General features: G+C 42.3%; 3 protein-coding genes across 5 annotated transcripts in view; all 3 read left to right on the forward strand.

Annotated features, from left to right (window-relative positions):
• LOC101735325 (talin-2) overlaps nt 1–14,110 on the forward strand; it is a 108,505-nt gene that overhangs the window by 9,161 nt on the left and 85,234 nt on the right. For all 3 annotated transcript variants that reach the window (XM_062676408.1, XM_038020977.2, XM_038020978.2), the window contains exons 7-8: nt 13,183–13,264; nt 13,911–14,079. In XM_062676408.1, coding sequence (XP_062532392.1) covers nt 13,183–13,264; nt 13,911–14,079 — 251 coding nt within the window. The remainder of the gene's footprint in view (nt 1–13,182; nt 13,265–13,910; nt 14,080–14,110) is intronic.
• On the forward strand, nt 2,105–4,230 carry LOC101746761 (uncharacterized). The gene is made up of 2 exons (XM_012690756.4): nt 2,105–2,472; nt 2,967–4,230. The coding sequence occupies exons 1-2, from the start codon at nt 2,316–2,318 to the stop codon at nt 3,530–3,532; spliced, it is 723 nt and encodes a 240-aa protein (XP_012546210.1). The 5' UTR covers nt 2,105–2,315; the 3' UTR covers nt 3,533–4,230.
• On the forward strand, nt 5,815–7,255 carry LOC101746901 (uncharacterized). Its single transcript, XM_004926584.4, has 2 exons — nt 5,815–6,062; nt 6,423–7,255. The coding sequence occupies exons 1-2, from the start codon at nt 5,906–5,908 to the stop codon at nt 6,926–6,928; spliced, it is 663 nt and encodes a 220-aa protein (XP_004926641.1). The 5' UTR covers nt 5,815–5,905; the 3' UTR covers nt 6,929–7,255.

Genomic DNA, 14,110 nt, shown 5'->3' on the forward strand with positions numbered 1-14,110 from the left:
GTTAATAAATGGCTCGATCGAGATGACGTTTTGATTTTATCTTCCATTTAAATCGGTCGACAATTATTATAAAGTTCATCCTTTCTTTCCATTCCTACCTAAGCTAAAAAAAAAATGTTCGTGTTTACTATAGAAGAAATCGTTTGTAAGTCTGTCTGTATGTCGTCTTATCGTACTGTGTTCCAGTACCTAATAGATGTTAATATTCAAGTGCATTAACTACCACATAAAAAAAATTTACGAAAGAATGTCGCGTCGAAGAAATTATTGCACGGAATCTTATTAATATTGCTTTTTATTTCTTTAAGAAAAAATGCCTATAGGTTTTAATTTGATCATCATGTAATTAAAATTCACTTGCGTGTCGAAAAAAACGAAAAAAAAAAACGCTCCTATTCCTAAATTAGTAATGTACCCAATTCTTATACAGTTATTTATGAAAAATAAAAACAAAACGCGTCGATCTGGTCGCGATAGTTATCGTATGGTATAAAACATTTGGTTTGTTTCATAAACACCTTTATTAAACAATGAAGTAGTATTTTAATGTCTTTAGTGCCGATACGGATTTTATTTATGTTCTTGTGGCGTCCGAGAACTTATCTGTCCATTACGCAAACTAATTATCAAGGCATACGATAGGAATACGTCGCACTGAAAGTTTAAACTCAATATCAAACCGATACGATAAACGAATTACAAAATCGTCACGTAAACTCTTCGAGTCGAATCGTGCATCGAGTGGAACTTGCCGCCATATTGAATTCGAATAAATTAGTTTAGGATTACATGCTGCACGGATTTATTAAGTAAAAGAATATTATACAAATTAGGTTACGGTATCTTAGGGAACGTACCCATACTACGTGACCTATTTTTTTAGTTTTTTCGACCTCTCCCTCCCCTCGGTGATCACTCATAGTATATGCCAAGACCCCCCTCTCCCCCTTTAGTTTTCACGTATTAATTCATAATTATGATTTTTAATCACTTCACAGGCAAAAATAAAAAAAAAAATTTTTTTATTCATACTCGTCTTTATTGCATAAGACTGCATGCACACTTAAATTACTAGTGAATTATGTAGTGTGAGTTTACAAAGCGCTAAACACTGCGCGCTATATTCGAATATAGGTTGAAAAAATACGAGATTTCTCTCACTAAAATCGACTACGTGACAAAAACCTGAGCCACCCCCCCGCTCCTGTGACTGACCGTAGTATTTTAAAGACTACATTCCCCCTAAACGGGTCACGTAGTGTGGGTACGTTCCCTTATGTGATTAAAGTTTTAATTTCTCTCGCTAAAACTATGAAGTTCAAAAGAAAATTCTACCGACTAGGACAGAACTATGACTGTGCTCGTAAAATAATTTATTTCAAGTGAAACACTGAAAAGCCCACAAACATTTTTTTTGCAAATATGTTATCTATGTATTGTTACATTGTTGTGTGAAAGGACAATTAGAATAAATCAAGATACGTCAATATTGTGAGACATAAAACTCATTTAGTATGTGACACCAACGGACATTTTTATTGACAGAGGTCGGAAGTTCGAAGTTTATGTAGTTTTTGAAGTGAAACTTCTTTACGCGCTTTGAGAGTAAAATTTAAATCGCGACCGATTCGTTACGGCTATAGAGAAAATAAATTATGACGAGCGAGAGTGAGAAAATAGACAGAACGTTTTGCGAACCACTCGACCTTGGAGCGAAGGAGAAAGCGAGCTAGGTCGTTTCTTTCGTTTCATTCTGCTTACGGGCGTCGGCCACTAGATGGCTTGTTATTAGTTTCCCATTGCTCATGTAGATAGCTGTAACATAATAACTATCATATTTTATTTATAATCAAGGTTTAAAAAAATGAATTTTTCTGTATATAATTTAAAATATATATGACGTCTGCATCTGGCGCCATGTTTGGTTTACAAAATTAAATATTAACGTCAGCGTCTGGCACCACGTTGTTGTTGATGACGTCAGTGTTCGATCGTAAGACTGACGTCGAGTTGCTATTACAAATGATGATATAAATTTTCCATCATAAAATGCAGAAGCTTAACGTACGTATGTAAAAAACGATTGGCAGCCGTATAACGTATGCATTATCAATTAGTTCTCAATATAAGCCCATTATCAACAACACGCCAATAAACAAAATAAAATAAACGCGATGTCAAAATGGAGCATGTAAAACAAGCTTAAACCCCAGAGAGCGAGACGACAAATCGTACAACGACGCGAGTCGTAGTCACGACTGCTCACCGACACGACCTCATTCGTGTCGTAGGTACCGCCATAGATTCACGTTTACATGGCTAACAAAATGTTCCGCGACAAGACTGACGTGACATTAATAAGCTTAGTGAAGCAAAACCCTGTTTTATACGACTACAACAATCCCAAATACATGGATTTTAACGCCCGTGAAGTAACATGGCAGAAGATCGGCGACGAACTAAAGAGACCGGGTGAGTCGTTGGCTTTAATTGGATTTTGTTTTGTCGCTACCATTTGACATTTTACTGGTGATTTCTCGATTGATTTAATAAAAAAAAATTGTGATTTTTTTTGTTTTAAGGTAAATAAAATATATCAGAAATACTAGTTTAAAACTTATTTGAATAAAGCGCTATTGTAAATGCAGTAGTTGTTAAATTTTGCAGCTTAATTGAATTAACAAAATAAATGATACACACAGCACAATACAATACTACATTTGTTGTGCTAAGACAGTCAAATAATGTTCGTAACTAGATAGTGACTTGTCTGACTGTATCCTTGGAGTTGCTTTTCTTCATTAGCAATGGTGACCTCTTACCATCAGTAGGCACACACGGCCCGTAGCTAATTTGTCCATAATACCAATAGACATAGTGACATAGCTAAAGGGGGTCGCACTTTAACCGCTGCCACACGCTACTGATCTCTATTGTCATTTAATTATTATTGTTTAACATTTTAGCTGTCGACTGCAAAATTAGATGGATAAACATAAGAGACGTCCATAGGAGACTTTGGAAAAAGAGACTTTCAGATCCTAATAGATCGTCCAAACCCTACAAATATGAGTCACAAATGGCATTTATGAAGGCATTTTATAAAGACGTTGCCATCCCCCTGGACAGTGGTGACTGCGATTACGAAGAGAAAGACTATGATGAATGGGACAACGAATCAGGGCAGGAGCAACAAGAGAACAATAGTGATTCCTCCGATGAACCAATCAAGAAAGTTGCGCGGCGGCGTAAATCAAAAAGAAAGCAGGAAAAGTCATCTGACGAGGAGAAACCTACGACCTCCAACTTCGGCGATACTGGCGCCACTCCAGAACTCGACCCCGCTGACCCGGTTGACGCATTCCTCATCAGCATAGCATCAACATTAAAGACTTTCTCACCCTATCATTTGAATTTAGCAAAGAGCAAAATTTTTGCCGTAGTCCAGGAACACGACTTGGAGCAGATCATGCAGAAACAACCAAAAGATGTTAAGGTTTCATCTCACGATAATATGTTTTTGAATGAATAGAGTATTTTTGATTAAAAAATATTTTTAAAGATCCCTCCTCTTAGCGTCTTTTCCCCAATGCTGGGGTCATGACATGATAATATCAAGGCATCAGTTTTTCTATATGGTGTTCCTTCTTTGGTATCATTTAGCAGAATTTAGTGTCTCGACGCATCGGGTTTAGGTTTGATGCCGCCTTAGGCCCTGTTTATCGTGCTGCCCTTAATGCCAGAATAAATTTTATTTTTTATAAAAAATAACCTGAACTCATTTTCGAATGAGACTGTTTACTATTTTACGTCTCTGAAATTATGGAATTTCAAAAATATTGCCACCCCTTAGAGCATGCCGCTCTAAGCTCGGGCCTAGCCCTGTCTCCACGACGTTGATATTGACAGTAGAGAGGATCTGGTCTATCCAGCGCATTGGAATATTTCCTCTTGCCCTCTGTTTTTGAGTAATGATTTAAATGTTAAGTTTCTCCAGTGCAGTGACCAGTGTGACATCTACCATGGTGGGCAGTATTTTTATCTTTTGGCTGTCGGTAGGAGCCTTAAAACTGCTTAATATCAAGTAGTCTGTGACCACGTCTCCTCATCTACCCAAATATGTAAAGTTGACCATCACAAACTTATTTTTAAGTTATTTGTGATTTATTTTAGTTCTAAAGTATTCTTGTTGAAAATAGCATTGATTATAATAAAAACTAAAAAAGAGTACTTAATTTATTAATTTTTTTCCAACCTAATTGGTAGCCTATTCCAATTATGCGCGGATTGGTAAGTTAGTTCACGGGACTCAACTGAGAGGGTTTGTTAACAGTAGTGTTGTTATCATGAGCAAAAAGCTCTTAATGTTTTATTGGAAAACAGGCAATTAACCGCATTTAAGCACAAAAGCTACTGCCTCCCATGTATAATAATAATAATATCTCTATTAGGATCGCCATGCTTCTTTTTTATTATCCATTAGCTGACCCGGCAGAAGTGCCTCAATCTATAAATAAAAGATCTAAACTTTTGTATAAAACAAACAAAAGGAATCCGTCCGACGGGAGACACATCAAAGGAAAAAGAAAATTGTTATTTTTATTTAATTCGGATCGGACACTTGGGGGAAGAGTGCAGGGGAGTAATTTAATGGGTAGGGTCCTGAAAACATCCTTAGGCCCGCATTTTTGTAGTCGCGGACCAGTCGCACACAGCCCGCGCGCCTTCTAGGCGCCGGAACCTCGAAGGACGTTCGGACCCAGCTCAAAAAAAAGTCATTAAAAAGCAATCGAAAACTCATAGTTGGTTTCACGAAGAATATTATCGGCATCGTGTCGTATACGTCACGCCCCGGCGACGTTGCCGTATTAGACATGGCTTGCATCTATCCTTGTCGAACATTTGATAAATAAACAGCAGTTTGCTGAGTGTTCTAACCTATTTCTCATAACAATCCATTAATGATAAATGAAATTTGTTTTGTCATGTATATTATAATTAAACTAATGAAACTTGTTTTTTTGTGAATGAAACCTTTTGCGTCATTAGAGCGACGTTGCCGCTTTGAACGTACCAGTCCCGTCTCCGCTTGTAGCATCTATCAACACTAGGGATGGGTGCAATAGATTCTATTCACTGAAGTAAATCATTTCAATCTCTATGATCTAATGATCTGCTTAGAATTTACTTACGTTGTGTTACTTTTAAAGAGTTTTTAATCATGCTATTAAATTCATTTAGTAGTAACAAAATAGTACTTAAAAATATGCACTGCAGAAAAATCCACTGTTAAACAAGATTCATAGATATAAAAAAAAGGTATAAATAGATTTTATTAAATTATATGTATATCATATCTATACATGGATACGTCAATTATGTTAGTAATGTTTTATTTTTCAAATACTTTCTGTTTGAATATCACGCTGATATTATTAAAAGACTTGAGCCCTTATACCGCTGATACATTGTTTCTATTTAACTTAACGAGCCGGCCCATTAAATTTTTTTTCCCCACCTAAGCTGATGGTCTTGAGAGACCACATCAGCGTAACCGAGCGAGTAGGTCAGCTCACACGGCTCAAACCTGACGTTGTTGCTAACACGAACCCTAGCAAGAGCTGTCCTTCGCAGAATCTATCACCGGATCGGAAACGTGACCCACTGGGAAGATCCGGCGAGAAACTCAGTGGGCGGTGTCTGTTGGTTAATTTACTCGCGGAGCCCTTCGTCGCAAGCGACGGGTTCGACGAGAACGATAACCGGTGCTTGGGGTACCCTTCAAGAACCAATCCCTTTACATTTCACTGACAAACATTCGCTAGATCCACCCGTGTCACATCTCTACGAGTAAGTGTCTTGAATACGATACGAACCGGCACGTAATCGTGCCGCGGCCGACACGATGCCGTTACCAAGATTCAAGAAGTCTACAGACCTCAAACTGATGCAGATGGTCAAAGAAAATCCAATGTTGTACGACTCGGGACATTCCGATTACATCAATTGTGACGCAAGAGAAGTTATATGGCAACAAATTGGTGACACACTCAACAAACCAGGTGAGTAGGTATTTCAACTAATACAGTACGTATTTATGTTCCAAATGTCGAAGCAAAAACCTGTCCAACGCATTATTTTATTACAGTGCCATCTATTGGTATTCAGTAAAACTAATACAGTGCTTAGTTGGCTATTTTGTTACCTATGGAAATTAAGTAAAATAGCGCCATCTATACTTCGCCTAAGTTAAGCGTCTGAGGTATTTTGTGCTTTTCAAATTGATCACGGACTGATTAAAATGACGCGGAACGACAGTAACGTGATATCAACGATGCATAGATAACATTAAATCCTTTGAGACAAGTCTACCTATCTAAGCAATAAAAAAAAAATTGTAAATAAAGGTCTTTTTTTTCCAGCCTCGATCTGTAAAACAAGATGGGCTAATATCCGAGATATGATGCGCCGCAGCGTCCGCCTGAGACATAAAACAGGCAAAAGGTACAAATACAAATATGAGGAACAAGTCTCCTTCATGATACCGTTCTTCAAAGAAACCTCCTCATCAAAAGAATACTCTTATTACTCGGATGAAGAATGCGAAATGGAAATGCCCTCAAACATGACTGGTGTTTACGTTACAAACGAAAATTTAGAATTTGAAGAGACGAAACCTACAAATATGGCGGGAAGCTCCCGTCAAAATGACAGCTCGCTTAAAATGTTAAATGAAAATTTTCACGAGCTCTGCCCAACGGATCCGATAGATGTTTTTCTGTTGACGATCGGTTCCACTCTCAGGAAATTCAGTCCTTACTTTTTGAATCAGGCTAAATCGAAGATATTTCAAGTGGTCCAGGATTATGAGCTGCAGCAGATAGTCAATAAAGACGGACAGCCCCCGGACTCGAGCGACAGGAGTTGAGAATGTGACGGAAGGAAGTAACTCGGATCATGGGTTTGAGACTGTAGGAATTATCTTGGAGGTCATTCCTATGTACGTGAAGAGTTCACAGGTTCTCAAAGTCTGCAGACTTCTGGTATTAATGGGTACACTGTTGTATTGAGGTTAAGGTTATTTAAGCGGAAGGCAGCGGCTTGGCTCTGCCCCTGGCATTGCTGACGTCCATGAGCCTGCTTGGGCAACAAAAAAAAAATATCAGCCTGTACGTTGTGATAAAAGTGATTCGTTGCTGGTTTTGTAAATTTAATAGTTCCTTAAGTTTTTATAGATGATAAAAACTAAAATAAACATTGTCGTTTTTATTTTAACCACCACTACTATCTTCTTCTATATCGTTCTGTCACTGCTGAGGATCGCGACCACATGAGACGTTCTTCCACTGTGTTCGATCATGGGTGGTATGGACGGCATGGTACAGACTACCACCAAGTGCTTCTCTTATTGACCACTACTATAAGCGACATAAAAAAGCCAACTGTCTCTTTTATATGTGACTAGCTGTATTTTGTTAAAATGTATGAAGTATATTGAACCTTCGAAGCGACTTACCGGTTATTAATTGCACAATTACTATTCCTTTGCTAAGTATCGTCAAATATACGAAAATTTACCCAAACCTCTGTTTTCCTAGATTCAATTTTGCATCTTTCCAAAAATGCAAACTAATATCTAGGCGGCTATACTCCATGGGCTATGAGCGTCATAACTGGAACTGTACTGAGGAATTAAATTGAAACATCGTCCCAGAGGTTTTAATTATTTCGTTGGTCGTCTAAGAGGCTATACCAAGTACCTACGCGCGGTCGAGTAGGTTTTTTTTTTTTTTTTTTATGATTGAAGGATTACTGGTGGCCCGGAGGCCTTTCCAGTTTCACCAGGACAGGTGGGCGAGCAAAGGCTCAGCCAGGAGGGGTGGGATTTGCTAACAGCTACCCGAGCGCCTCCGAAGGAGACCTAACAACTCAAGAGTAGCTGCATCGCGAATGAATCTACTACCGGATCGGAATCGCGACCCGCTGAGAAGATCCGGCGAGAAACTCAGCGAGCTGATTCATGGGTTAGGTTGCACGGCGAACTCTTTGTCGAGTTCGACGAGTACGGTTACCGAGGTCCCTAAGCCTGCTCCTAGAGCTGAAGGCGTCTAGTGCAAAGGTTATTGGATCTGATGGATCCGTAAGGACGTGTCTAGGGCGTCGACGGTGACTGGCTCCTGCATGATCAGAATTCGGGGAGTAGTCAGCGGCGGCTACGATAAGGCGATTATCATGACGCATAGCCTTATCGAAGTACCGTTCCGACGCTGACTTCATGTATTTCTGTATAGATTCGAGGCCCAGGTCGTCGTGTAGGTCAACGTTCCTCACGAACCACGGAGCTCCGACGGCTAACCTGCAAAAGCGGGATTGTAGAGATTGAAGGGTGTCTATGTGTGTACGGGCCGCGTGAGCGAACACCACACTCGCGTAAGTCATGACGGGGCTTATGCAAGTTTTGTAAAGTGTCACCTTGTTCCGAAGGGACATTTTACTCCGCTTACAGATCATGGGGTAGAGTCTACCGAGAATAAACGCGGCACGGTCACGGACTGATTTTATATGCGGGCGGAATGTCATCGATGCATCCAGGGTAACGCCCAGGTACTTGACCTTCCTGGCCCAGGGTATGGATTGACTAAAGAGAGTAATCGGGGGTGTGAGATTCCTCCTCCTAATACGGGAGGAAATCCGTGTGGAGCTTCCCCTCTGAAATAGCACCGCAGTACTTTTCGCTGGGTTGATGTCTATGCGCCATTTTCGGAACCACTGTCCTAGGGCTAGGGCTGCGCTCGTAAGCTTCTTCGCGATTAGGGAGTTGTTTCTACTGGAATAGTAAACAGTCGTGTCGTCGGCGAATAAAGCTAAATGGGTCGGCGGCGACCGGGGAATATCGTTAACGAATAAGCTAAATAGGAGGGGTGAGAGGACAGAGCCTTGCGGGACTCCAGCTGTGAGAGGTCGTGGGGAGGAGCGGGTTCCCTCGACTCGATATCGAAAAGAGCGGTTCGACAAGAAGTCCCGTATGATGAGCACGAGACTATCCGGCACATCCATGTTGAATAGTTTGAAAATCAAACCGTTGTGCCAGACTTTGTCGAACGCTTTTGCGACGTCGAAGAAGAGAGCTCCCGTGTATAACGGTTTTGGTCGATTAAGCCCCACAAGAATGTGCTCCGTGAGGCGGTGCACCTGTTGAACGCATGAGTGATTTGTACGGAATCCGAATTGTTCATCGATGAGAATGCCCTTGGATGAGACGAAGTCTCTGAGGCGTTTGTAGAGCAGACGCTCATACAGTTTGCCTAGAGACATGAGGAGGCTGATCGAGCGGTAGCTGGTCGGATGATTTTTTGGTTTACCAGGTTTATGTATGCCGATAACGTCCGCTTCTTTCCACACCGCGGGAAAGATACAGTTCGCCATAGCGGCATTGAAAATAGATGCCAACATCACGATGAGTTGGACGGGTAGAAGTTTAATAACGCGGTTGGATATACCGTCGGAACCGGGAGCCTTGCGAGGACGTAGGTCTTTGATCAAGTCTTTAACTTCCATCGGGGTGACGGGTGGTAACGCATCCGAGGGTGGCAAGGAGGCTCTGCGTTCTACCTCACTGTCTACTAATTCTACATGAACAGGGTCCACGGATTGAGTGCTGGGCGTACACTGGGTTTGCAATGTATCGGCCAGCAGCTCTGCTTTTTCGTCATCATCGAACGCCGAGAGTCGGCCTGAGGGGCCTACGAGGGGGGGCATAGTTACTACCGTATCCGATTTGAGAGTACGAGCTAAGCGGTAGTAAGACCTTTGGGAGGGCGCGAGTCCTTCTAAGAAATCAGACCATCTGGCATCTCGGACTTCGGCGATGCGAGACTTTACGTCGCGTTGTAGGGCACGCATTCGAATACGATTTTCCGCGGTAGGATACCTGTCGTAGGCGCGTATTGAGGCGTTCTTAGCTCTTAGGAGCTCCCTAATATCGTCAGACAATTTGAAGCGGTGAAAGAAGTCCTCCGCTACAACTTGTTTCGATGACCTATCTAATGTCGAGGTGATGTGTGACGTTAAGATGTCTATGGCTTCAGCGGTATCCTGAGGAGACGGGGTAGAGTCCAGGCTAAACGGGAGCGATGGTGGATCAGATTCAGCCAGGCTGACGCCCAGCGTGTGCCAATCCACCACAGTCCTCGTGACGGGAACGGAATCGGGAGCGCGACCGAGCTTCATAACGACGGGACGGTGGTCTGAATCTAACTCTGAAACTACTTCGATCGAGTGTAAGCGCAGAGTTACGTTTTTTAATAACGCTATGTCGAGTATATCCGGGCGATGCGCGATATTTAGCGGGTAGTGAGTCGGGGTTAGCGGAGCGACGATATCGAAGGCGAGATCATCAACTAACGCGTCAAGCCGCCTGCCATTCGGGGTTGTGGTGTGTGAGTTCCACTTGATGTGTTTACAATTTAGGTCGCCCGCCAGAATGACAGAGCTTCCCATGCCGAGCAGCGCCTCGATATCACTGCTTAGAACGATCTTATCCGGTGGAAGATAAACGGACGCGATAACGATCGGCGCGTGTCCCGTCAGTGAGATTCGGCACACTGATGCTTCGATATTAGCGAGCGCGGGAGGATCGAGCGGGACGCAATGCAGGGCTCTTCTATAGTAAATGACGGTGCCACCACCACGAGCAGAGAGCCTGTCGTTCCTGACCATGTTATAGTTCGCGATTTTAGGGTCACGGCGCGCGGGCTTAAGTAGGGTCTCCTGCACTAAAAATATATCAATTTGATGGTCACGCAAAAAGTCAGAAACCTGATCACGTTGATTTGCGAGACCGTAAGCGTTAAAAAATCCTATCGTTACGGATAGGGGCTTTACTCTACTTATATACGCCATTGATTACCGGCGGAGTGAGGGGAGGACGTACGTATTTAATGACGCGTATACGTCGGCGTATTCTTGCACAACGGCGATAAAGTGTTGTGCAGTGGAGGCAGCGCGAATGGCGTCGCCCAAAGCGTTAACGCGCTCAAAGTTGATCGACTGAAAGAAGTCGATCGCTAAAGCGAGATTGTCGGACGCGGTCGGAGGGCAAGTCGCGGGAGAGGGACGAGTCGCGGGGGCGGGACGAATCGCGGAGGAGGGAGTTGTAGCCGTGTTCGAGTACGGCAGCGGTTTCGCCCAGGCCGAGACACTGGGCACCGGCGCCGGAACGAACGCTGGCTTAGCCTGCGACACAGAGGGTGCCGAGGCTTTGATGTCTGGGCCGGAAGCTCGGAGGCGGTTTTGGCGGGCGTCGCGGCGATTTATTTTAGGGGCTCGGGGGCATCCGCGGTAATTTGCGGGGTGACCCTGTGTTCGACACAGGACGCAGCTAGGCGGTTCCGTCGCGGTTTTTTGATCGCGAGTGCATAGGGCCGTGGCGTGATCGGTCGAGTAGGTGCGCTCACCGGGCTTATATGAAAGACTGCCGATATCTGCCCCAGTAAGAGCAGTGCTTCGCTCAATCTGCCACCAGATCGCAATCGTGACCCACTGAGAATTTCCGGCGAAAAACTCAGTGGGCTGTTGACTGTTGTTGAATGGACTAGGTTTCACGTCGAACTTGTCTTTGGAGTGCCGAGGACCGTGAGGGGATTGGGAGGATCCGATAGGACGTTGTCTGGCTCGGATTTGCGATTAGAAGCGGCCACGATAATAAGGTTATTTATATACCTAGTTAAAACAATTTCCAAATTTTATCACAGGCTTTTATCATATATTTAATTCCGAATACATTTTCATGGTCACTGACGACTATAGTGATAATAATAAACGGGATATTAAGCTGTAAAAATAATTCTATTTTGTTTACAATTCGCGAAAACCGTATAAAACACTGTTTTAACTGATTACAAAACAAATTAAAACATGTCTTTGAATACGTAAGGTTCTATAGACACATTTTTACAATTGAAGCATTTTACATGCAAAACAAAGGGCAGCAATAGATCCGCCATAGTTAAACCGGTTAAAATGGTGTAATAAATGTGAAGTTCAGGCATAAAGAATTATACGTCCGATATACTTGTATAGGTTCTGTTTCATTTTGAATCACGCAGGGACATATTATTATCACGTATTTACGAATAACTTCGACCCTCAAGGAATAGCTTCACGTAATAAAAATACAAAAAATGCGTTCTAAGAGTTACTGTCATCCTGACTATTACTATTTATATGCCGGCTTGATCTGGAGAAATCTCAAGGAGCAAGCGCAAGACAAGGTGAAGTGGAGACAACTTATGTACCAGCGGGGTATGACTATTACTGCCGTAAAGCAGTTTAAAGAGTCACACAGCTGTATTGCATAACAAGTGTTCATACGCGCAACGGAGACTGCGACCTCATGTCTCAAGGTCGGTGGCGGTATGCACGTGATTTGTCAGTTTAGGTAAACACCAGGGGCATAGATTTTTTTTTTTTTATGTACCTATCTACGATCAGTCCTGGACTATGAGCAGATCCGTTGCGTGTGCCATCGCGTCGAAGAGGCTCCTCATCAGGAGACTCCTCATTAATCAAGGGGCATAGATAATACACATAAATTAGTTATAGATAAGCAGCTCAAGCACTCAACAAAAATGTTTACGGGCGTCGGCCACTAGATGGCTTCGCTTCGATTAGTTTTTAATTTTTCATGAAAGATTTTGTGAATTTTCAGAAACCACAAATTGATAAAATTTAATCAGTTTGTCTATAACAAATAAAGACTTGTATGATTTTTTTATTTTTTATTTTCTGTGATTAGCTATACAATAATTAAATGCCTTAACTTTAACAACATATAAGTTTAAGGGCATCCGCTACAAGATGTCGCTAGTTTCCATACAAAAAAATATTTGTCTTATAGTATCGCAGTTTCAGGGCCCCGACCAGGGGTACGCTTGTTCATCCACCAATGTCATAAAATTACAACTAAGTATATTAAACAGCTAATCTATTTTGAAGTAGCTGGTAGGGACTGGGTGTGATAGGGAAGAAACCAAAGGGAATGGGGTGAATGTGAAGAGACCTACACTCATGATTGGGTGGATACGGGTCGAAGAAGATAATCTGTTTTACTTGTAGCCGCAGAAGATGTTGCATGTTTACCATGCAGATGCATAATGACTGTATTTTTTTAAAATCCTTTAGCGATCGAGTTCGCTGGCATTCAATGTCAGATACATTACGGCGATTACCAGGAGGATCGGTTCAAGCCTGGATTTATCTCGAAGTAAGTGCTTAAAAATACGAAAATTAAATCAACAGTCCTAAAAGTTCAGGTTATATAAAGGGCTCATTGATTGAAGTGCTCATTGACATAGACATGAAATAAACTGTGTACTTGTTGCTACGGTGGCAAACAGGCATCACGTGTTTCTGTTTGGTCCGGGTAGCGACAGCAATGTAAGGATTGTTCTGAGGAATTGCTTGAGATGATGCCATCATCTCGTTTTTACCATCGCACCGCCCGCCACCGTAGTAGAGTTCATCCATACTACCTGGAGCCACTGCGGTCATCCACAGTGCGCTTCCAGAGATCTTTTTTGCCACGTACCATCCGGCTTAAGAATGAGTTCCCCTCTACAGTGTTTCCCGAGCGCTACGACATGTTCTTCTTCAAATGAGGCTTGTAGAGAGTACTTAACTAATACGTAGCTTTATAATAAAGACAACATATTTTATTGCTTTGCCCTTCATCGTCTGCTAAGACATTGCTAACAGATAAATGCGCTCAAAATAACTTTCTTATCTTCCCAAATACTATCCTCCTTCGACAGCCTAGTAAAAAGGCCAGGATGCCACTAGGGGATAACGATTGTGGGATAATCAGTCAGACACTAATGGCTCATGTACGCGATTTGTCTTTATTCCAACAGCATGAACGAATATCTACCCTCGCAATATTCTGGATCGTGGGGCGTTGAGAAGAAGATCATCAAGGCCTACAAAAAGCACCAGGGTCTGACGCCGTTGCATGCCAAGTCCCTGTACATCAAGACAGCGAGGGATCTACCTACTTTCGGAGTCACCTTCTTCTTAGTAAAAGTATGAAAATATTAGTATAGTTTGTTATGGG

Source organism: Bombyx mori, chromosome 27, assembly GCF_030269925.1.
Source record: "Bombyx mori chromosome 27, ASM3026992v2".
NCBI classification, from domain to species: domain Eukaryota; kingdom Metazoa; phylum Arthropoda; class Insecta; order Lepidoptera; family Bombycidae; genus Bombyx; species Bombyx mori.